The sequence below is a fragment of the Amblyomma maculatum genome, chromosome 3 (genome assembly GCF_055883805.1).
Source record: "Amblyomma maculatum isolate TAMU_Amacu chromosome 3, ASM5588380v1, whole genome shotgun sequence".
NCBI classification, from domain to species: Eukaryota; Metazoa; Arthropoda; class Arachnida; order Ixodida; family Ixodidae; genus Amblyomma; species Amblyomma maculatum.
The window spans coordinates 33837258-33859868 of NC_139346.1; the positions used below are offsets into that span (position 1 = coordinate 33837258).

A 22611-nucleotide genomic window follows, 5' to 3' on the forward strand; every position below is an offset into this window, starting at 1 on the left:
TTGGTGCATTGAGAAGAAATAACTTTTATGGAAATAATCAGCGTTTCGGCTGAAACGAAAGCACTTCCTCGAATGGGAGTGTAAAAGTTCAAGACTACCCGATCTTGATCGTTCTGAATTCATGCATCATTGCAGTAACGTTTCTGCGTCAATATTCGACGGGAGCACCAATATTGTTACTCTGAAGTCCTAATGAAATCAATTATGGAACAGGACGCCTGCCATCTGAGCTGACGAAGACCAATTGCGCATCCCAGCACCAGTCGGCTTCAGTGGAGCGAAGCCAATTTTTCTAATCAAACAGCGTTTGTTATTTTAAAGAACATGGACATATACAAAGAGACGGACAAGCATGCGCAATGCGAGTTTGTCTCTGTCTGTCCATGTTCTTGCGCTGTTAAAAAATAATGTTCAACCAACTCGGCAACCAGCCACACCAACCTGTGTTACTATGGGCTATAGAGATAACCGAGGTCACATTCGCATTTGCTGTTCGGGCCGAGAGAACATGTCTGTCAGCAACTCTTCGGGAGTCGCCTGCACTTTCCATTTTCTGACTGTGTGCTCTTGCTTACCTGCACAGTATAGCGCGATTGGAAGGTTATCGCGCGAGTGTGGACAGAGAACATAAACAGCACCATGGTTTAGAGTCAAATGCTGTGATGAGGGTGGTATCATATCACCTTCCCTCACTCCCTGTGCTCTTGCCCTGCCGTGGTGGTGCAGTGGTTAGGGCGCTCGACTACTGTGCCCAAGGATGCGGGATCAAATCCCGCATCCTATTTATGCTCTATGCGATGTCAGTGCACGTTAAAGAACCCCAGGTGGTCAAAATTTCCGAAGCCCTCCACTAAGGCGTCTCTCATAGCCGGAATCGCTTTGAAACGTTAAACCCCACAAACCAAACCATCTTTCTGCTGTTCTTTAGGCAGCCCTCGCTCCCTTCTGGGCGAGTAGCTTTTCAATTTTTCTTTTTTCTTTGGCCAACAGGCAGCGATCCTACACGTGACGTATCCACCAATTTCTGTTAACGTCAACGAAGATGAGAGGTAATTAAGTCCGCACTTCGCATTAAATGCGAGGGCTCGAAACCTGGCGCATAATTGCTATTGAATAAAAGAAGTCATAATGTCAGCGAAATTATACATAAGTGTATATATACATATATACACATAATAGTATGTTCAAAGAGTCACACTGAAGAAATAAAAACATGTTCATTTCGACGTTTCGGTCGTAGCACGACCTTTCTCAAGAATTCTTGTGAAAGGTCGCGCTACGACCGAAACGTCGAAATGAATATGTTTTAAGTTTTTCAGTGTGACTCTTTGAACAGACTACTTTTATTCAGTTACCTTGAAAACGTTTGGTATCGCTAATATATATATATTATATGTGTATGTATCAGAAGCTATTGACAAATGCTTCTAACCAAGGCGTTCAATGCAGCGGTGGCGTAGTGGTGCAAGTCCAGCGGTGGCGTAGCGGTAGAACATCCGTCTCGCATGCGAGAGAACCGGAGTTCGAATCTCGGTGCCGCGAAATTCTCCACCGGATAAGATACAAAAAATTTCGCGTGTCACTGGAATTGCATAAACAGCTTTGGGGTGCGACGTGATGCCGGTGAACAGGCGTTCGCCACCCTGGTGCAGTAATTCGCCGCAACCTCCCATTATTAGTCCTATAAAACCCCGGCCCTCAGTCACCAGAGGCTGCGGAACAACTGACCACGGCAGCGTCAGACCTATGATGCAGCAGGGGGTGCTAAGAATTCCTGGCTCCGCTAGAAGTCTGAAGAAGGAATGCAACAGATTAGTAAGAAACAAGTCCATCAATTAATTAGCAGTGAGAGGGAGGGCAGAAGAGTTCAGGATCTCGCTACAGAATGGATATTCAGCTCTAACCGAGGATGGTGACATTACCCTAGAAACAATGAACAATAATTTCAGAGATATTATTACTGAGTGCGCTGTAGAAGTAGGCGGTAGAATAGTTAGAGAGGATACCGGTAAGCTGTCTAAGGAGCTGAAATATTTGATTCATCATCATCATCATCAGTCTGATTATACCCACTGCAGGGCGAAGGCCTCTCCCATATTTCTCCACTTAACCCGGTTCTGTGCTAGCTGCATCCACTTGACCCCTGCGAACTTCTTAATCTCATCCGCCCACCTAACTTTCTGCCGCCCCCTGTTACGCTTTCCTTCCCTTGGAATTCAGTTTGTTACCCTCAGCGACCATCGGTTATCCTCTCTTCGCACTACATGTCCTGCCCATGTCCATTTCTTCCTCTGAATTTCTACTAGAATGTCGGTAACTTCAGTTATTTCTCTGACCTTTCTATCTCTTAATGTTGATTAAGAAACCCCAGAGTATGAAAGCATCCAACTCAGCAGACCAGATAGAATTGGCCGAGATATCAAAGCTAATCAATAAGCGCAAGGTGGCCGATATAAGGAAGTATAACATGGAGAAAATTGAGCCTGCTGCAAAGAACGGGGGAAGCTTTAAAGCGGTGAAGAATAAACTTGGCATAGGCAAACATCAGATGCACGCGCTAAGGGAGAAGCCGGACAACCTCATAACGAATATGGTCAAGATAGTCAAAGCAGCCGAGGAGTTCTATACAGATCTCTACAGTAGCCAAAGTAGTCAGGAGCGTAATGAGATTGGTGGCAGGGAAAAACAGTCAGACGTTGCACCAGTGACGAAGGACGAAGTTAAAAAAGCAATGGAAACTATGAAAAGGGGGAAAGCAGCTGGAGAGGATCTGATAACTACGGATTTTTTGACGGACGGGGGTGGGAAGGGGGGGGGGGGGGAGTTCGTGCCAGAAACACTGGCCACCCTGTATACGCAGTGCCTGGTGTCATCGACGGTACCGGAACCACGGAAGAATGGAAACATTATCCTCATTCGTAATAAAGGGGATGCTAGGGACCTTAATAATTACAGTCCAATCAGCTTTTTTTTTTTTTTTTTTTTGGAGAAGAAGAGGTTTGTTTATTCATGAAACAGGTATTACATAAATAATACAGAAGGAGGTCCCAGAGCTCAAGGCTGTATCGGGACCTCCTATGGATGGATGTATAAACTTGTGAAAAATATTATTGGTACAGCAAAAGCAGTCAAAAGAGGCAAAACCGGCGAACACAATATGGTAAAAACAAAAGAATAGGAATTCAATACAAGCTTGAAAATTTCATGCGTGGCCGGTATTGTTAAAATTAAGTATACGAAGTGATACATATTCATACAAAGATACATATACAAAGTGATACGTCTTCCCTACGGGCATATGAAAACACTCATGAATAGAATGTGAACAAAGCGGTAAGTATATAAAGAAAAAACTTGTTTGAATGTGACACTATTGTGATAATACGGATAACAGTTGTTGTTTAAAACCGGACAGAGATGGGGATTGCTTGACATGAGAAGGGAGGTTATTCCAAATTTGTAAAGAAGCAAAAAGAGCCGTGTGCTTGCCGTAGTTTGTTCGAACTGTTGGTAATAGAAAATTGTTGTCCTTAGCAAATCTTGTTTGATTGTTATTGGTGAGGGCCTTCCTGTTGATTAAAATTGAGGGTATGGTGTTGTGCACAGCTTTATAAAGTACTGTCTGTTACTTACTTACTGTCTGTTAAGTATAAGGTATTTACTAAGGTAATTGCTAATAGAATCAGGACAACCTTAGACTGCAATCAAGCAAAGAATCAAGCAGGTTTTCGGAAACGGTAGTCTACTATCGGTCATACCCATACCATCAATCAGGTGGTACAAAAATGCTCGGAATATAACCAGCCCTTATACATAGCATTCATTGATTACGAAAAAGCATTTGACTCAGTTGAAACCTCGGCAGTGATGCAGGCATTGCAAAATCAGGGGGTAGACGAGCCGTACGTGAAAGTGCTAGAAGATATATATAGTGGCTGCACAGCAACCATAGTTCTGCATAAAGAAAGTAACAAAATTTCCATAAAAAAAGGTGTTAGGCAAGGAGACACAATCTCTCCAGTACTATTCACAGCTTGTTTAGAGGAAGTATTCAGAGACTTGGAATGGGAGCAGTTAGGGATAAGGGTAGATGGAGAAAACCTCAGTAATCTGCGATTTGCTGATGACATTGCCTTGCTAAGCAACTGGTGTGACGAACTGCAAATAATGATTGGTGACCTAGAAAGGAAAAGTAGAGAGATAGGCTTGAAAATCAATATGCAGAAGACTAAGGTAATGCTCAACCGCCTCAGGTAGGAATAGCAGTTTACGTTAGGTAGCGAAGTACTGGAAGTAGTAGGCGAATATGTCTACTTAGGATAGGTAGTAACCGCAGATCCAAACCATGAAAAAGAAATAACAAGAAGAATAAGATTGGGATCGAGCGTATTTGGCAAGCACTCGCAGATTATGACTAGCAGCTTACCGGTATCGCTCAAGAGGAAAGTATATAACAGTTGGATTTTACCTGTACTCACCTGTGGGGCTGAAGCGTGGAGGCTAATCAGGAGGGTTCTACTTAAGTTGAGGACAACCCAGAGGGCTATGGAACGAAAAATGGTAGGGGTAACCTTAAGAGATAGGAAGCGTGCAGAGTGGGTGAGAGAAATAACTCAAGTTACTGACATTTTAGTGGAAATTGAGAAGAAATGGGCATGGGCAGGGCATGTAGTGCGAAGAGAGGATAACCGATGGTCGCCTAAGGCAACAAACTGGATTCGAAGGGAAGGAAAGCGTAGCAGGGGGCGGGCGGCAGAGAGCTAGGTGGGCGGATGAGGTTAAAAAGTTCGCAGGGGTCAAGTGGATGCAGCTAGCACAGAACCGGGTTAATTGGAGAAATATGAGAGAGGCCTTCACCCTGCACTGGGTATAGTCAGGCTGATGGTGATGATGGTGAAGGCCTTCAGCCTCATATATAGGCACAGCAATGTGTGTCTAATCTGTCCTTCCCCTAATTCCGCATCCTTCTTTGTGCCATGCCATACGAATAATAGAGGTTGAACTGAGCCGGAATTTCATGCATCTTGCTCTTGATATCTTGGGGTCAAGTGGATGCAGCTAGCACAGAACCGGGTTAAGTGGAGAAATATGGGAGAGGCCTTCGCCCTGCTGGGTATAGTCAGGCTGATGGTGATGATGGTGAAGGCCTTCAGCTTCATATATAGGCACAGCAATGTGTGTCTAATCTGTCCTTCCCCTAATTCCCCATCCTTCTTTGTGCCACCCCATACGAATAATAGAGGTTGAACCGAGTCGGAATTTCATGCATCTTGCTCTTGATATCTTGGGGTCAAGTGGATGCAGCGAGCACAGAACCGGGTTAAGTGGAGAAATATGGGAGAGGCCTTTGCCCTGCACTGGGTATAATCAGGCTGATGATGATGATGATGCTCTTGATGTCTGTTTGAAATAGTTTAAGGCACTGGTATGCGGGGGCGAAGATGCCCAAGCAGGCGTCCCGCTGTCTCGAGTTAAGCCTCGAGGAGAGCAAGGTTTCCCTGGTTTATCTTACGCTTTGCCAGCCGCAGAAGAATCGGGCAGATTGCCCAACATGCTCAGCGTTTGCAGTTTTCCTTGGGGCCTTATATGACACCTGACAGTTGAGAACGTGTCATGGTTCAACTATTACTGCCCGTTTATTTTACGGAGTACATGAAAGTGTCGCAGGGCACTTTTAGACCGGCAGAATATATTGATGGCCATGATACGCCGGGAACACAAATGAGCACAGGTGTGCATCCGACAAATAAGACAGGACAGACAAAATAAGAAACGCTAAAGACATCAGCGGGTATGTGCACCTGGTGCGGCAACAACTATATATGTCTCGAAAGAAGAAACAATAGGGCCGGTGTATATGATCAGGCACTTTGATAACTGTGCAGTGCAAGGTTCCGCATAAAAGAAACGACCGGCGTGGGATGAGACGGTTTTGCCAACTTTATTATTTTTCTTGTTTTCTTTTTGCAGATGACATGCCGCTTACATTACATTAGCGCCTATGGGTATGCTGCCACATGCAGCTGCTGGTAACCAAAGGGGAAGCTGACGACCGAATAATCTGCCCCGAGCAGACACAAAAAAATGCGTTTGGCTAGAACACGAGTTGGGAGAATAAAAGAAAAAAAAAAAAGCGTATTTTCTCACGCGATGCTATAGTTGTACCAGCCGAGCTGAAAGCAGCTATTACCGCTTCGTAATTGGGCGCGCGATATCGCATGCCCCTCTCGGAGTAATCATAGAGAGGGGTTCGCCCTCGCATTACAGTACACCGCCGGGGTCCACTTATTAATCTCTATTTGTGCGCCCCTCCTCAATCTGCCTGCTCAAACAACCCCGGGGTCCTTCCTTCCGTCCGGGGATGGGCCCTTTTTCCCACACGCATCGCTGTGCGCGCCCCTGCACGGGCATGTGTGTACGCGTGTGAGTGAGGAACCGCGGCCAGCCGGTCGTATGCGGCTGGGCTCGGGCACCGCTGCAGCCTCGGTAGTGCGAGAATCTGCTCTCCCCACCGAGTAGGCCAACAGGCTCTGTGGCCGATCCGTTCAGAGCCCGCGGTAACGTGGCTCACAACGGTTCTTCCCCTTCATATTATGCCTTTTTTTGCCTTTCTTCCCCTTGCTGATGTACGCGTGGGAGCCATGTTTGAGAACTGCAGTTGAGCCCTTTATATGCGGAAATTAACTGTAGGCTCGGTACAGCCTAGCGTGAACTGACATCGCGTTCCCTTAGGCTAAAGCGTACCAATAAACTTTACCGTGTAGTAATCGCCTAGTCTAAATTACATATTTGGGGCCTGGCTGGGTAGACGAGTCTATTGGGCGGGCTAAGTTCGTGTATTTTCTTCAGCCTGCTTGCGAAAGTGAAGAGCGCAAGAGCGACTTCTTCCGAGTATAGGCTAAACCCGAAATCTTCAATTTCAAATTCCGTCATGCTCTGTACTAGGATTTTGCCGCTTCACTTTTCTTTCTCTACTCACAGAGCTCAGAAGAACAATAATATGGGTAAAATTTCACTTTGCTTGCGGAAACAGAACCCCAGCGTCTTTGCAAGGGTACTCTTCATCAACATTCCAGTGCGAGTAGATTGGATTGTAAGGCCCTTAACTTTAGTACACCGAACAATCCTATATTACGCAAACTGAAAACAAGCAGTCCACAAAATTGCGCAGTAGAGATAGAATTTTGCCTCAAAATGCACCTCACGTTTTATTCAAAGCTATTAATGCAGATCCTTTTTATTATTCTTAGTGCGCTCACGGCTGCGGTTGGCCTGAGCAGCTCGAAATTGCATATGATTGTAGGAATGTTTATTTTACATTTACCCCGAGTTCACAAAATCCCTCTCGCGTTGTATCCGTAAACATAAGATAAAATAGTCATGATTCGACTGTTGTTCGCATAATGTGCATAATTATATTTTCATCAAAGAACAGAACGCGGATGGTAATACATAATTTCGCGAAATAATACTTAATTATGGGAGACTGCTTAATCACATGTTATCCCTGTTCGCTTGGCGACAAAAAAAAAAAAAAAAAAGAAGCAGGCGAAGGAACCATTCTGAAGAGCATAAACTTCTGCTTTGCAAAGAAAGTCGAGAAACGGGAGTCTGGCACCGATGGCAAAAGGATTGAGAGTGCTTAATGTGTGGCATTGCACCTAAGAATTTTGATGGCGTATCCGCATAAACCATCGTATCTTTTTTTCTTGGCGCACTCATCTTTGTTATGGACTATTCCAGCGTACACTTGGGGCTACTGGCTTGCAGGGCGCTAACATCTATACGCTTAATATTACGTTGCTTAAAGAAAGCAAAATAGATAGAAAGAGAGGGAATTAGGCAGTATTGCGTATTTAAGGTGCTGGCTTCCTCTTGCATAGAACTAACGTTTCACTAGCTTTTATTTCATACTACATTTAGGTCGCGTACTAGCCTGGTTCGATGATAGTTAATGGAAGGCACACATCATACGCGGCGATGCCGGACCAGAACAGACGCTTTCACAACAGCAGCATCAGTAGAACCATCTCTCGCTTTCGCGTGGTTGAGGACAACTTAGTGTGTGGTTTACGTCTAGCGTTTGTCTACTTCCTCAACTGTGCCGAAAACAAGATCTGGCTCTGCTAGGAGATTTTGTGAAAACGTCTTTTTTGGGCCGACATCACCGCTTGCTATACTTTCCATTAATTCTCATCGATTCGAGTAACCAACAAGTCCAGACGTAGTGCAACAACAAATCAGAAAGTAATTGGCGCAAAATCTCTACTGTGTTCGAGATCTGAGAGGGATAAACTAAAGCTTTAGCTTGGTGATATGCTTTCACTCATTCGCTTCTGAGCGACTCGCAGTATTTAGTTAAAATTTAAAACTATATAAATGGCTAAAATACTCTCATAAGCATGCCCTATCAGATTTCAAGCTCACACTCTTGTGGTTTTAAATGGTTTTGACAAAGGAGGTGATGCTCATATTGAAGATCTGTCCAATGGTTTTTGCAAGTCACATTGAAAAGTTTTACGAACATCCGCAATGCTCTTATCAATACGCTTTTTAGCGTGATCCCTTTCGCAACCACTATATTGCTTGCAGAGTGTCATTGGCGCCCTCAGTCTCAAGGATTCACCTGAATTTCTTGTACTATTTATGGAAGTATGGCACTGTTCGAATAACTGTACTATTCTCGGCTGGTCATTTTCAGAACGAAGCGGACGCTGGAATTTGATAGAGACACCAAAGTTGTGGGTACTTACGTTGTGTTCTCAGCCTCATCAGGTAACTATTTTCTTTTTTATATTTATATAGTATATGAGAAACCATCCATGACAACTTATTAATAAATGTAAAATGAATCACCAAGAGTTTAAAAACATAACGGTGTATTTATTTCGACGTTTCGACCGGACCCTGGTCGAAACGTCGAAAACACACACACACACACACACACACACACACACACACACACACACACACACACACACACACACACACACACACACACACACACACACACACACACACACACACACACACACACACACACACACACACACACACACACACACACACACACACACACACACACACACACACACACACACACACACACACACACACACACACACACACACACACACACACACACACACACACACACACACACACACACACACACACACACACACATATATGTGTGTGTGTGTATATATATATATATATAACTTTTATAGAAGTAATCAGCGTTTCGGCTCAAACGAAAGCACTCCCTCGAATGGGAGTGTAAGAGTTCGAGACTACCCGATCTTGATCGTTCTGAATTCATACATCATTGCAGTAACGTTCCTGCGTCAATGCTCGACGGGACTTCCAATGATGTTACTCTGAAGTCCTAATAAAATTAATCATGGAACAGGACGCCTGCCATCTGAGTTGACGAAGACCAATCGCACATCCCAGCACCAGTCGGCTCCAGTGGAGCAAAGCTAATGTTTCTAATCAAACAGCGTGTGTTATTTTAAACAACATGGACGTATACAAAGAGACGAACAAGCAGCGCAATGCGTGTTTGTCTCTTTCTTTCTGTCCGTGTTATTGCGCTGTTTCAAAATAATGTTCAATTCAACTCGGCCAACCAGCCACATCACCTCCTGTGTAACTATGTGTTAAAGAGATAACCTTCGCATTTGCTGTTCGGACCGAGTGAACATGTCTGTCAGGAACTCTTCGGGAGTCGCCTGCACTTTGTATTTTCTGACTTTGTGCTCTTCCTTACCTGTACAGTCTAGTGCGATTGGAAGGCTATCGCGCGAGTGTGGACCGAGAACATAAACAGCACCATGGTCGGGAGTCAAATGCTGTGATGAGGCATAATAAATAAATAAATAAATAAATAAATAAATAAATAAATAAATAAATAAATAAATAAATAAATAAATAAATAAATATTATATATATATATATATATATATATATATATATATATATATATATATATATATATATAGGGTGTGTGTTCAAGAGCACATTGAAAAACTTAAAATATTTATTGCGACGTTTCGGTCGTAGCACGACATTTTTCTTTAAAAAGGTCGTGCCACGACCGGAACGTCGAAAAAAATGTTTTAAGTTTTTCTATGCGACTCTTTGAACATACTTTTTTTAATCAGTTGCCTTGAAAACGTTTGATATCGCTAATATCGCTATTATCGCTAGTTTATATATTTATTAGAAAAGGAATGCCCAGGACGGGATAATCTTCTTTTGGCAGTTCCCCATCAGAATTTCTATACGCAGTACTGTTTCGCGCGTCTCTGAATACTTCCCCTGGAGAGAAATCCTTGCTTTGCAGGTCGTTTTAAAAACAAGAAAAGAGAGAGAGAGAAACTACTTTTTCTTCTAAAAAGACGAACAAGAGTTCTTTATTTATCTTGCTCCTTCACAAAAGCCAGGCGATGAGAAGTAACAAAAATTTCATAGGTTTCACGTGGCTGAGCCTAATATAAGGTGAAAAAGCACTACTTTTGCTTGGATTTACTTTTCAGATGATAGATGAAAATAACGCTGCCGCGGTCTTCTCGTCATAACTAGCTTCTAGAGGCATGTTTGTGAAGACCACAGTGAAGCATGTTGCAGAATTCGCCTTTAGCGGCGTAGACACAAAGCCTCGCTTGAAATACATTGTACGCAGGGTGTCGAACCGAAACCGGAACCGAACCGAACCGAACCCGAATTTTCTCCATCATCTTGGAGCTAACCCGAACCGGAACAAATAGGATGAACCGTTCTGAAAGGTGCGCGGTACAGTTTCGACCCATTTTTGCTGGCAACTTACCTTCATTACGTTTTCTTTTATCGTTGCTTATAAAGCGCTGGTCTCGCTTATTTCCGAAACGCCACTGCACACCACAAACATACTGAAAATTCATCCCTTGCAAAATGGTGACAAGAACAAAGGAAAATGTAGTGCATATCGCCAACTTCAGATTCGAGGCTATCGTTTCATCCCGAACGGGTGCCGCTGCACTGTGCGGTGGCGCCACCCGCGGAGAAAGTTGCTCCATTTCAGAGTCTAGCTTCCTAGGCAGTGAAATAATAGCATATAATTCGTAAGTGTAGTTGCATATTTATATAAATAAGTATGTACCAATTTAAAACGCAAAAAAACGAAATGACGAATGTCTTAATGTCACGTAAATAATTTTATTCATGTATCGTTCGACGATGTCGCAATGAGTCACGTGGCACGTGGAGAGCAGTCTTCTCCGATGCGACGTCCGCAGATGCATTTTGGTTGCCCAAGCGAGAATGATAAGTCGACGCTGATGGAAGGAAGGCCGCCTTGAGCAGCAACCTACCTGCCTGTTCTTGAGTGGGATGTGAACTTGGACAAATGTGATTCCGTAAGTCTATTTCCGCTTTTGTCTTGTCGAATTCCTTTCGTCCCTAGCGATGTCTGGTGGTTTTATTTCCCTTGGCAAGTTAAACTTTGCCATGAATGATGATTCGATGTTGAAATTTGAATATTTACTGGTTGGAGCAAGGAACTAAGTGCAATTACTGGTAGGAATATTAATTTACAAGCTCTGCTTGGTGTGCTACCGCTTCGGCTCGGAGAACTATGGTGCCGAAAATAAAAAACGCGTTTCATCGATTTATCCCCCATCACTGATGCAAACGCCTAAGGCAGTCTAGAAAAGTAGCTCTAAAAGCTAGAAGTTCACAGTTGAGAGAAAACGTAAGTAATTAATACCTTAGTGTACAGGTTCCGCGGTGACAAATGAGGTCGGGAAAGACACCTTGATAAAGCATAGAGAGGGCGAAGTCAAGAGGACACAAGGAGCTTGAGACTAGGCCCTACAAAAAAAAAACAAAAAAAAAAAACAAAACACAGAAGAAGCAAAGGCAATATTTACGAAATCGGTGAACTCCATGTGAGACCCTCGATGTCACATTCCTCTGACAAGCGAAGAAAGGTGCCGATAAAAGGCATTTGGTCACTACATTGAAGCGGCTTCATATAGGATCGCCGGCGGCGATCAAGTACCGCTACAGGCTGCAGCAGAATTTCCCCCTGTGTTAAGCTTACAAGCTGAGAATGAGCTTGAAGCGTTTCATATGGCAAGAGAAGAAGACTGCCTTCAAAGAACCGGAGACAGCGGCAATTCTCTCAGAATTGAAGTACAGAGCCATATCTACGCATTTCGAAAGGTTCCCATAAAGCAAAAACTCGAGTGTTTTCAAATTTTGGAAGGAGGTGAAGTTGCGGCATTCAGAACTGCGTCCTCTAGCTACAGTAGCGCCATCTACTTAAGTCCGCGTCGATAGAGCATTTTCTGCACCAAAGTATATCCTGTCTTGTCACTGAACTCGGATGACTTCAACAACCCTGGATAATGTCCTCTTCCTTCGGTCTTTCTGGGCTGCCAAATAAAAAGTTGGCAGCATTTACTGAGCACATGAAATATTTGCGAGCAGACACGATGTCATGTCATGCTTGTAAATTAACATAACAGTCTACATCAAAGTGGTTACAGAAGGAATTATATAGCGCTCCTATGCAGGCGGCTATGGCGCGAAACAAGACGGTGGTCGTATTAATCCGGTTCTCCGGCAAATACGATAATGACTCCAACCCCAATACGTGTCCGAGGGGACTTTTGTGAGCGCCTTTGCGCCACAACTCACTGGTGCCTTTGCGTTTCACCTCTATAGAAACGCTAAATGGAAAGGCATCCGTGTGTTGTGCGATATAAATATAGTCACACATATGCCATATTCATCGCTAGTCTTCGAGTGCGTGCTTCGTTCGACCTAGATCTATTCCAAATTCATTTAGTGGGAGGCGAAAGAAATATTGTTGTACATGTACGAGACGAGGTTTCGCTTTAAACTAAAAATATATGAAATTATTGTACCTGAAAAGCGCAGCAGGAAGCACTTATTTTTTTTTTAACTTTTGGCACACAATAGTTTTAGTTGGTTATGCGCCAATGAAAATAATAATTATTTCCTTCAATATTACTCTAATCGCCGGTTAGCTGAGGTCTGTACATCCAACTGGAGCCCATCACATCTGACGACAAAGACAATATACGGGCTACTACATTAATATTCTTGCTTTTGTTATATAATAGAGCAGGAAAGAAAACTCAGTATTAAAAATGCGGATTAAAAAAAACATAGCCCTTAATTTTTTCTTATTTCTGAACCCGTTTGAACCCTTTTTAACTGGTTCGACCCTGCCCGAACCGGTTCGAACCGGAATGGAATGGGTCTCCGCAGCCGAAACTGAAACCGAAAGGCGTGAATCCAAACCCGAACCAAACCCGAAAGAACTCCGGTTTCACATCCTGATTGTACGAACGTGTCTCCGCGGATTAAACTCAGCTGAGGATGGATCCTGATTTCTCTCCTAATATAATAGCAATGTCCAAACTGGTCGAGACTGCCAATTTTGCGACGAACCGACGTGGTGGGCCGGTTATAGCTCGTGGAAGAGCGATCACGCTCTAAACGAAATGGCGTAATAGGAATATGTGCAGCACTCACTCACTCACTCACTCACTCACTCACTCACTCACTCACTCACTCACTCACTCACTCACTCACTCACTCACTCACTCACTCACTCACTCACTCACTCACTCACTCACTCACTCACTCACTCACTCCCTCACTCACTCACTCACTCACTCACTCACTCACTCACTCACTCACTCACTCACTCACTCACTCACTCACTCACTCACTCACTCACTCACTCACTCACTCACTCACTCACTCACTCACTAACCTTTGCTTTTATTCTCTTCCGTTGTTTTCAGTCAGCTTGTCCTCTTGCTGTTAAACAAGTCATATTTTCATTTTGTACTTTTTCGGGTGAATAATAGTGTTTAAGTAATGAAACCAAATTATTCTCAGTCATGGCACATAAAAATGATGATTAATATTGATTAATAATAATAATAATAATAATATTATTATTATTGCTAGCTCCGCCTGACAATAAGCCAAACTATTTTAATCACGAAATATTACTAAAAGGAAAAAAATATCTCACAACTGATTAAATTCTTAATCGGAAAAAACTAACATAACACAAAAGTGCCACTCATCTATATTCTCATTTGTTCTCATATATGTTTGTTTTATTATATGCAACTAAGCGCTGATTCCAAGGGCCGGTTTGGCGAAATAAGCTATATATATATATATATATATATATATATATATATATATATATATATATATATATATATATATATATATATATATATATATATATATATATATTTTGCAGACAATGAGGCAACGTAAGGTGTTATATATATCCCTTTGCGCAGAATTTCATGAGAAAGAGCGCCTCAGACTCATCTGCTGTCTTCAGCGCTAAAGAATTGCGGTGGTTATCAGAGCAGCAAAAATTTCCACAGCGGCTGTGACGCCTTACGCAGCCATGGCTAATACGATGCCCCAACGCAGCCAGCGTAGTAGAAACACGTTTTCGAACTACTTCACTGCTCATAATAACACATTCGTGAATTTAAAGCCTAACACGTGCTGTAAGGACGCTTCTTATGGGCCAGTCTCAATGCTAAACCGCAATGGCAAAACCATGCCGAACCATACTAGACAGCACTTTCTCGTGGAGATTAAGCGGTTTAAGCGGGATTAAAACCTGCCTGTTTTATTATTTTTTATAGACGATTGCGAAAGTGTCGCAATCCCCTGCGAAAATTGCTAATTTGTTTTTGGAGGTGGTCTTTTTTGCACAACAAGCTGGCTCTACAGAAAAGCTTGCTTTAGGTGAAGGAAGCAAAGTCCGAGAAATTACGTTATGTTTCTCTAGTCACTTTGGAAAAGGTAAAAGTAAGAACGCAAGTGAACGCAATATACCTCCGCTTTTCAAGGTTAGTAGCACTGCATGCGGCGTGGTTGAAGGAGCTGGTCATCAGTGAGGAAGGGATCAACCAGGAGTGGCTTTGGCGATGACTGTGAAGGCGTTTGGTTGGACGTGGTGCGGCACATTTCTTTCTTGCCCCAACTGGTGATTGAAGTATTGCAGTTGAATGATCTACAAAACTTGAGAGGTCATTTTGAACTCCGGATTGAGGCCAGAAGGTGGAAGAAACACTCAATTTTGTTTCTTCGTCGCGGACAGTGACCTAGAGAAGTTCTCCAGCTGCCTGTTATAGTACGTGGTAGGGTGTCATAATTTCAAATTTGTAAAACGAATCGGGGCTTTTTCAAGTCGTCCCAAAATAAATCATTCCTTTAATTTCATTATCTACAATAACTGTTAATGTTGAAAATTCAACATGCGCCTTTTCACTCACCAAACTGCCAAACTGTCGGCTAATGCTGCAGTTTTGGTTCGAGTCTCCCAGATTCCGTTTATGTTTGGCTACGCAGACATATTTCGTTTTTGTTTAAACTTATTATTCAGAGTTTCGAAATAAGAAAAAAATTTCAGGAGTGCGCTTATCTTCGGTTAAGAGAGTTCAGTGGCAAAAGCCTGTCCTCCTCCTTCTCTTCTTCCTCTTCTGTCAAACTCTTTTCTTCTTCCTCTAGTTTGCGTGTTTGTGTACTCGTTATAATTTTATTTCTTTATTTTCTTTGCATTCGTCGTCAGAATCCATTGCGACGTCCATACAGGAGAAATCACGTAACGTTAGAACCTATTTGGACGCTTCACTCACACATCTCGCGGAACTCACAGAATCACTGACATATATCGCGGAATCTCGAGGACACATCTCGCAGAGGCGAGATATTAACCCTGAGCCTAGAAAGGCTTTCGCTTTAAAAATGGGTACTTTTCCGTCACCGGTCAATGCTTTCCTTGCCTTTCAGCATGGAACCTGTATTAAACATTGTGGGGACGCTTGAGTGTGCTTAAGAGTGGCATGCAGTACCCTTAGAATGTCAACATAGCTGCTTCAGGTCTGTCTCCATCCTGTCTGCCCGGTGTGCTGCCGTCACGGTTTACTATTCTTTTTTATATTTAAGCATTTAAACCAGGGTATAAATCCCAACTAGTGAAGTCGGGTTGTTTTTCTCCTTCGGTAGACATAGGCGGTTTTGATTCGGTCTTCATTCCAACTCAGAGATATCTTTAGGGAACCCAACAGCGCCAATGCATGCAAGCACAAGAGAGAAGAGAAGACAATGTGACACAGCGCTTGTGTCGCGTAGTGTTCGCTTCCGAATTGTGCTTGCATGCCTTTGTGCTGTTGGGTTCCCTAAATTAGAGATCCACCAACTCGCCCGAAAAGAAGTTCTGGTGTAGAGATGTCTCTGGACATATCTGCGCGCTATCATGCGCACTTGTGAGCTGCCACCAAGCCCGCTGCTGCTCTAGGCGATGTCGCGCGGTCTCATGACGTCATATACCCTAGTGGCCCAACCAGTTCTCCGCCATGTTTATGATAACTATCATATGACGGTGCAGCTGCCAAATCGACCATGTCGCGTGATTTCATCCCATCACACACCTCGCCGGCCAATGCCAATCAGCGCTCGCTGACGTCATGTATATTGCGGCGTCACATACCTATTCACCAATCCCTAATTTTCGTGTCACTAATCGAGCCAGGAAATTTCTTACCTCCTTTTGCTTCTTATGCGGACTTCGATTTTGTTGCATTAATTGCAAAAACCAAAAACCTGATGTTTATTAAAGAGATTATGCCCATGACCAACGTGATTGCACTGATTACACTATCTGTATCAAAACAGTTTGATCAAGTGAACGAAGAACGGAGCGATGGTGAAGAAGCTGGAAAATTTTGCTTGGTCTGTGGTTTTCAATGCTTTTAAAATTCGAAACAACATTTGTGGCATAACCTCCAGTTTCCTCACAGGCAAAAGATATTCTACCCAGACTGCCGCAATTAAGCCTTTCAGCCGGGGTTGTCCTCAACTCTTTCTTTGCGTGCTCTCGGTTACGGTGGGCAACGAGGGGGGAATGCCTGCGTGGCATGAGCCTATGCGAGGAGTGAGGCGGCAACGAGTTATGCCATTTCGGGCTGTCGCCGCATCATACGAGACCGATGATTAACGGCTCAGCCGTTATCTTGTTACCCTGGCTGGCATATTCGTGCAGAAAAATACCTCGAGATGACATGAAGGTTAATAGCCCGAGTCGGCCAATCGGAGTGACCTGATAGTACTCGCACGGGTGCGGAACGACGATTCCGGTGACGCTCCACCTCCGCCAAATGTTTGGCGTGATGGAGGCGACGGAAACTGGCTATGAGAATGAGGAATCAGAAGGACAATGTGATGGAGTGAAATAGCGGGCGAAAGATGTGCTTGCGGAGAGGGGGTGGAGTTTTTGGGGCTCGAGGCCAGTTACCGTAGCCGAGTCCACCTGCCGCCGCCGCAGCGCTAAGACGTGTAGGCAGCCTGCTTCAGTATGCTTCAGGAGAGGACCACACTAGACACCGATAATTTCAGAATTTTGATTAAGCGGTGGTATAATACGTCCTCAAATGCCTGAATGGAGTAAAGGATGGGGTACAGCGGAAGTTGTACTCCAAGGGTGGAAAGAAGAGTCTCTTTTACTCCTTTTTTATTTTTTACCAAGCTTTCAGTGTTATAGCCCTGCGCTCTTCTGTGTGAGACAAGCGTTTCGAAACGTTACGCAGAGAACCTTGCAACGTCGTCAGCAAGCGATATGCCTTAGCTTTGTATCATCATCATCAGCCTGACTAAACCCACTGCAGGGTGAAGGCCTCTCCCATATTTCTATAATTAACCCGGTTCTGTGCTAGCTGCATCCACTTGACCCCTGCGAACTTCTTAACTTCATCCGCCTCCTTAAATTTCTGTATAACTAGGTTTAAAAGATTATAACAGTCAGTAAATTATTTAGCATGGACATCAGGACATTTTACAGACACGGATATCCTTTCAACTGTTTCTGCAGAAGAGAGGAAAGACGCCTAGAACTGCATCGACAGAAGCTAGTAAGAGCTCCTCACTGGGCAGTTCTAAAAAAAAGAAAAAAGAAAGCGACTTTTTGTCAGCATAATAATGCTTCTTTTCAGAATATATATTAGTGCCTAAGCTTCCAGCTTCTTGAACAACAAGCAACAATTTTGGCTACGAAAAAATCAAGTGCATATAAAGACAACATGAACACGTAAGCAGTTAACTCCTATGATCTACAAAACATGTTTCTTGCATGCCTCTGGAGAGGGAGTTCCGTCTCTGACTCTTGTAAAAGGTAAGCTGCTTTAGCCAGTCAGGTAAGCTTCGTGGAGGGAATGGAAGAACGATCATAACGTGGCTATGCTACTGCAGCGCAGAAAAATGACTTTTTAGAACATTTACTCTCAGGTAATGACGTTTATGAGGAGTCTAGTTCATACCGTAGGATGTGAAGTACCCAGTACAGAAATAAACTAGCGAAATAGTGGTGGAGTGATTGCGACTCTGGCCCCGAAAGCGAAGAGCCCAGGGCACTGCTAGTTCTTCCTGGCCCCTAAGTCGGATATGACACAACGGGAAGAACAGAAAAAAAAGTACATTCGTTTTACAAATTTCTGGAGCGTTCTATGTTTCACTGCACATTTATTGCACTCATTTCATGCGAGATTGCTGAAATCTTGAAGGGACACAGTGTGAAATTCCATCGAGCTATTGTTCTCAGTAAAAAAAGAGTCAGCAGTGAGAACTGGCTCAGCACTCAGCGCACTAACCACACTGACTGGAGACTTTAGCGCAAGAAAAAAAAAAGCAATGGACAGAGAATGACACGTAAGACCACACATAGCCCGGCAATATGTTCTCCTTAACCGCACTGAGCCATCGTGGTGGTGTAGCATGTGAAACTGAATTTTATCGAGTGCTTGGAAGTTAAAAGAGCCTTCATAAATGTTTGCAATCTGCAGTCGTATTACACAACAGTTCATTAATCCATTTCTTTCAACGTCACGTCAGCATGACGGCAGCATGAGACGAGATCGGTGATCGGTCAATCAAAGAAATCATAAGGTAGCAGACCCGACCTTCGACAATCGCCATCACCACTCATCACACTAACAAGCTCACCACTGGCGGCAACATTCTGCCATTGCTTTGGTTCGTTCGGTCACCAGTGCGCTACTGGTTAAACCGCTTCTTACTGACGCTTCAAAGTCATGTCTTCGTCATCTAGCAACAGGGGCCATTGCAGACAAGTGGGCCTCTAACGGAAAAGTAATATTGGATCGGTATTTAATGCGACATCTGGTCAGATTATAAAACTATACTTGGGCTTGCTGCGTACCAAATGTTTTTTTTTTACCCCTTCTGTTTGCTCAAACTAACACGGCACCGCAAGCTCATCTCGTCACCTTGACTACAAGTGGTAGCGAACAGGTGGTCACGAGCACTGCAGAAGAGCTTGATGCTGCGCTAGAGCACAGCTACACACTTCCAGAAGAGAGTAAGCAAAGGGCTCTGAATGAAGTTCCGCCCAGAACAACCTGATTCATGCACTGCAAGGCGATAAAAACTGTGTTGAATTGTAAATCAATGGGCATTATTTAGATGAATCCAAAAGCAACAAGAAAGACAGATAGAATGTGTGAGCGCCCTTATATATATATATATATATATATATATATATATATATATATATATGCTTGAATTGTCGGCGGAACGCAAAATAAGTGAAATACGCGGCGGATAGAGGAATGAAAGCGCGATTGGTGTTTGAAGCCGTCATTTTCGTTCAGACAGATATGAAATACTGAGTACGCACTTTTATGCATTTCGGACCTTTTAAAACTAACTGGAAATAAATAGCAGTTCTGTCGCATGAGAAATGGCGAAACCGAAGAAAGGCAATTGAAGTTCCCGTGAATCAACCTCAAGTCGTCCTTATACGGAAGAGTCTTCGTTTGAGCCTTGATGGAGCTGACCTCGCACACAGGCGAGACGCTATGAAACTACAAATCTCACTTTTGCATTATAATAGTTTTGTTGTTTGTAATTTGTACTTATTACACTGCAAACGAGGCACACAATATATGTTCGCAATTCAGAAAACAAATATAGGGAAATGAGGGGCTCGATATCAGATACACACGCAGGAGTCAAGATCCACCGACACCAAAGAAGGCCTAATGAATTTTTGGGGGGTAGATCAATAAGGGGAAATTATATAATAAAGGACATATGATTAGAAGGTCGAAAAAACAAAAACAATTGCATACTATCGTGATTAAATAAATATTACCATCGAATAAGTGCACCCGACCTAGCCCTACTTAAGCTTTCCACTGCGTGCGATGTCTAGGACGTTTTATTTGCGTTCTTTTCACTAAGACTGTAAAATAAAATTCCAGACTGCGTAGCGATGATAGCTAGTTCAACTGCAACAAACAGTATTCCTAATTGAAACCTAACTTTTGATATTTTCCTCGTCACATCTGATGAACGTATGGCTCCTTGATAAACAGGGATATATTAAACAGCTGTTCCAGATAACCTTGAGTATTTCAAATTTATGTAAGATGAGGGTAATGGTCTGCTGACCTTTTCAGTCATCTTTCAGAACTAATTCATTTGTATAAGTTTACATCGCTATAATTCCTACCATATGGGGAACTCTATTGGTACCTCAGTACACATCCTGGGCTGAAATGCGTATTATGCGAACTTGTGCGTATGTTGTACTTATGCGTGCGCACAAATACATCATTAAAACAAGACGCAGCATGCCAAAATAAATAGATGCCGCCACTTAGGCGCCCTACGCTTGACAGGCCGTGAAATTATGAGGCACAAACCGCCTCACAAGGGGAGCCGTTCGGCCGTCGATCGCGTTCCCCAACTGGCGCCACATCGTCCCGGCCGATCGCACAGCCCCCACAGCGGGTGGCGGCCAGCTGGCAGCGGTGGTGCGGAGAGGAGCTTTTGTGCCCAGGTTTGCCGCCCCCTACCTTAGTCCATGCCCTTCTCACCACCGCGTAGAGAGGAGGAGGGAGCACGCGCGCGCTCCGAGAGCGATTCTGCCGACGCCTGGCGGACGCTTGGCGGCGCACCGCCCTTTTCGAAACGAGCCGGCGACCCATTGCCCGTCGTCCGTTCACTCAGGCGCGTCAGGCTTGCGGGCCGGCGGTGCTGAGCCCGTGACGCTACGGGACGAGACTGCGGCTCTTCTGACAGCGGCGGACTGAAGAGTGCGCAAAAGCTGCGGGTCGTCAGTGCGAAGGCTGCGACCGCCACGTGTCTCTGGCCACAAATAACGCAGGCCGATAACAGCAGGCACATTTCAGGACGATGACAAGATTCGGAGATCAGCTCTCTCCAGCAGCCGCGCCGCAGTCTCAGTAGCTCGTGCTGACTGGGATATCCATTATACGATACTGTATTCGAGTGACAATGAAATTTTCGAGCCGAAAACGAAATTCCGAACTCACGGAGAAAGCTTGAGTTCCGGAATAAGACTTTCCGCCGACGAACAGTTATCATCTCTTATTCGACGAGACATAGTAGACTACAAAGCGACAGCATGCCCAGGGGCTTCCTGCTGCAGCGCTATACGCGCCACAACTCTGACGGCGAGGACAACCGGTCGGATTCGTCCTCTTCGTCCGACCACGAAGACGCCGTGAGGATCGCTTCTTCTCCGCCGGTTGTCAAGAGCTGCGAGTCCTTACTGCTACGAACCAGTGCGCTGCTGCAACCCAACCATTCCTCGCCTCCGCCGTCCTCTCAGGAAGCCATCAAGAGGAAGAAGACATCTCCTGTAGGTCCTCCACCTCTTCTGCATGTCAGCCCTCCCCGCAAGAGCGCCCACAAAGACTCCTCGGCCACGTCTCCTTCGCCGCACTCCAAGAGTGGAGATGGCGGTGGCAGCGAACCCACCAACAGCAACGGCAAATCCGCTGTACGTCGCCTGCTGTTCGACGACGACACCCTGTCTCCCGTGTCGGGAACCTTCATCCGACCCTACAGCGAGGATGACGAAGACCTGGAGCTGGATGAAGAGCTTGACTACGACATCCCGGCCGCGCTGAACCCTGTCGTGGTGAGCGAGGAGGCGCGCGCCGAGTTGGCCAAGATCGAGAACAAGATCGGCGCGTACGTGTGTCGCTTGTGCCGGCAGCGGTTCGGCGACGCGTTCGCGCTCGCCCAGCACCGGTGCTCGCGCATCGTGCACCTCGAGTATCGGTGCCCGGACTGTGCCAAGCTGTTCAACTGTCCGGCCAACTTGGCCTCGCACCGACGCTGGCATCGGCCTCGCGGCGAGGCCGGATCACCCGCGGCCGCTGAAGCCAAGCAGAGGACTGCGCAACAGGACGAGGAGGGGCCGTACACTTGTCCCGGCTGCCCCAAGAGGTTCCGCAGGCTGGCCTACCTGCGCAAGCATGCCGCCGTACATGCCCGAGTGGAGGCCACGTGAACGCTGCTCTTTTCTGCTCGGTGAGTGTGAGGCGCATACCTGCTCTGCTGTCTCTTTATTAGGAAGACGCATGCATCTGATTTAACCCAGAAGTGACTGAAAGGTGAACAATGGCTAACTGGCCCTTGTGAGCTAACTGTTTGTCAACATCTATTAGTTCTTTGAAATTAATTGCGGTCGCTAAAACCTCAGATATTACAGTTACTAATGTA

The 22611-nt window shown here is 44.7% G+C and overlaps 1 protein-coding gene across 1 annotated transcript; it reads left to right on the forward strand.

Annotated features, from left to right (window-relative positions):
• Positions 1-21505: 21505 nt before the first annotated feature.
• Positions 21506-22399, forward strand: LOC146194484 (uncharacterized). Its single transcript, XM_084596059.1, has one exon. The coding sequence runs from the start codon at positions 21506-21508 to the stop codon at positions 22397-22399; it is 894 nt and encodes a 297-aa protein (XP_084452185.1).
• Positions 22400-22611: the final 212 nt, after the last annotated feature.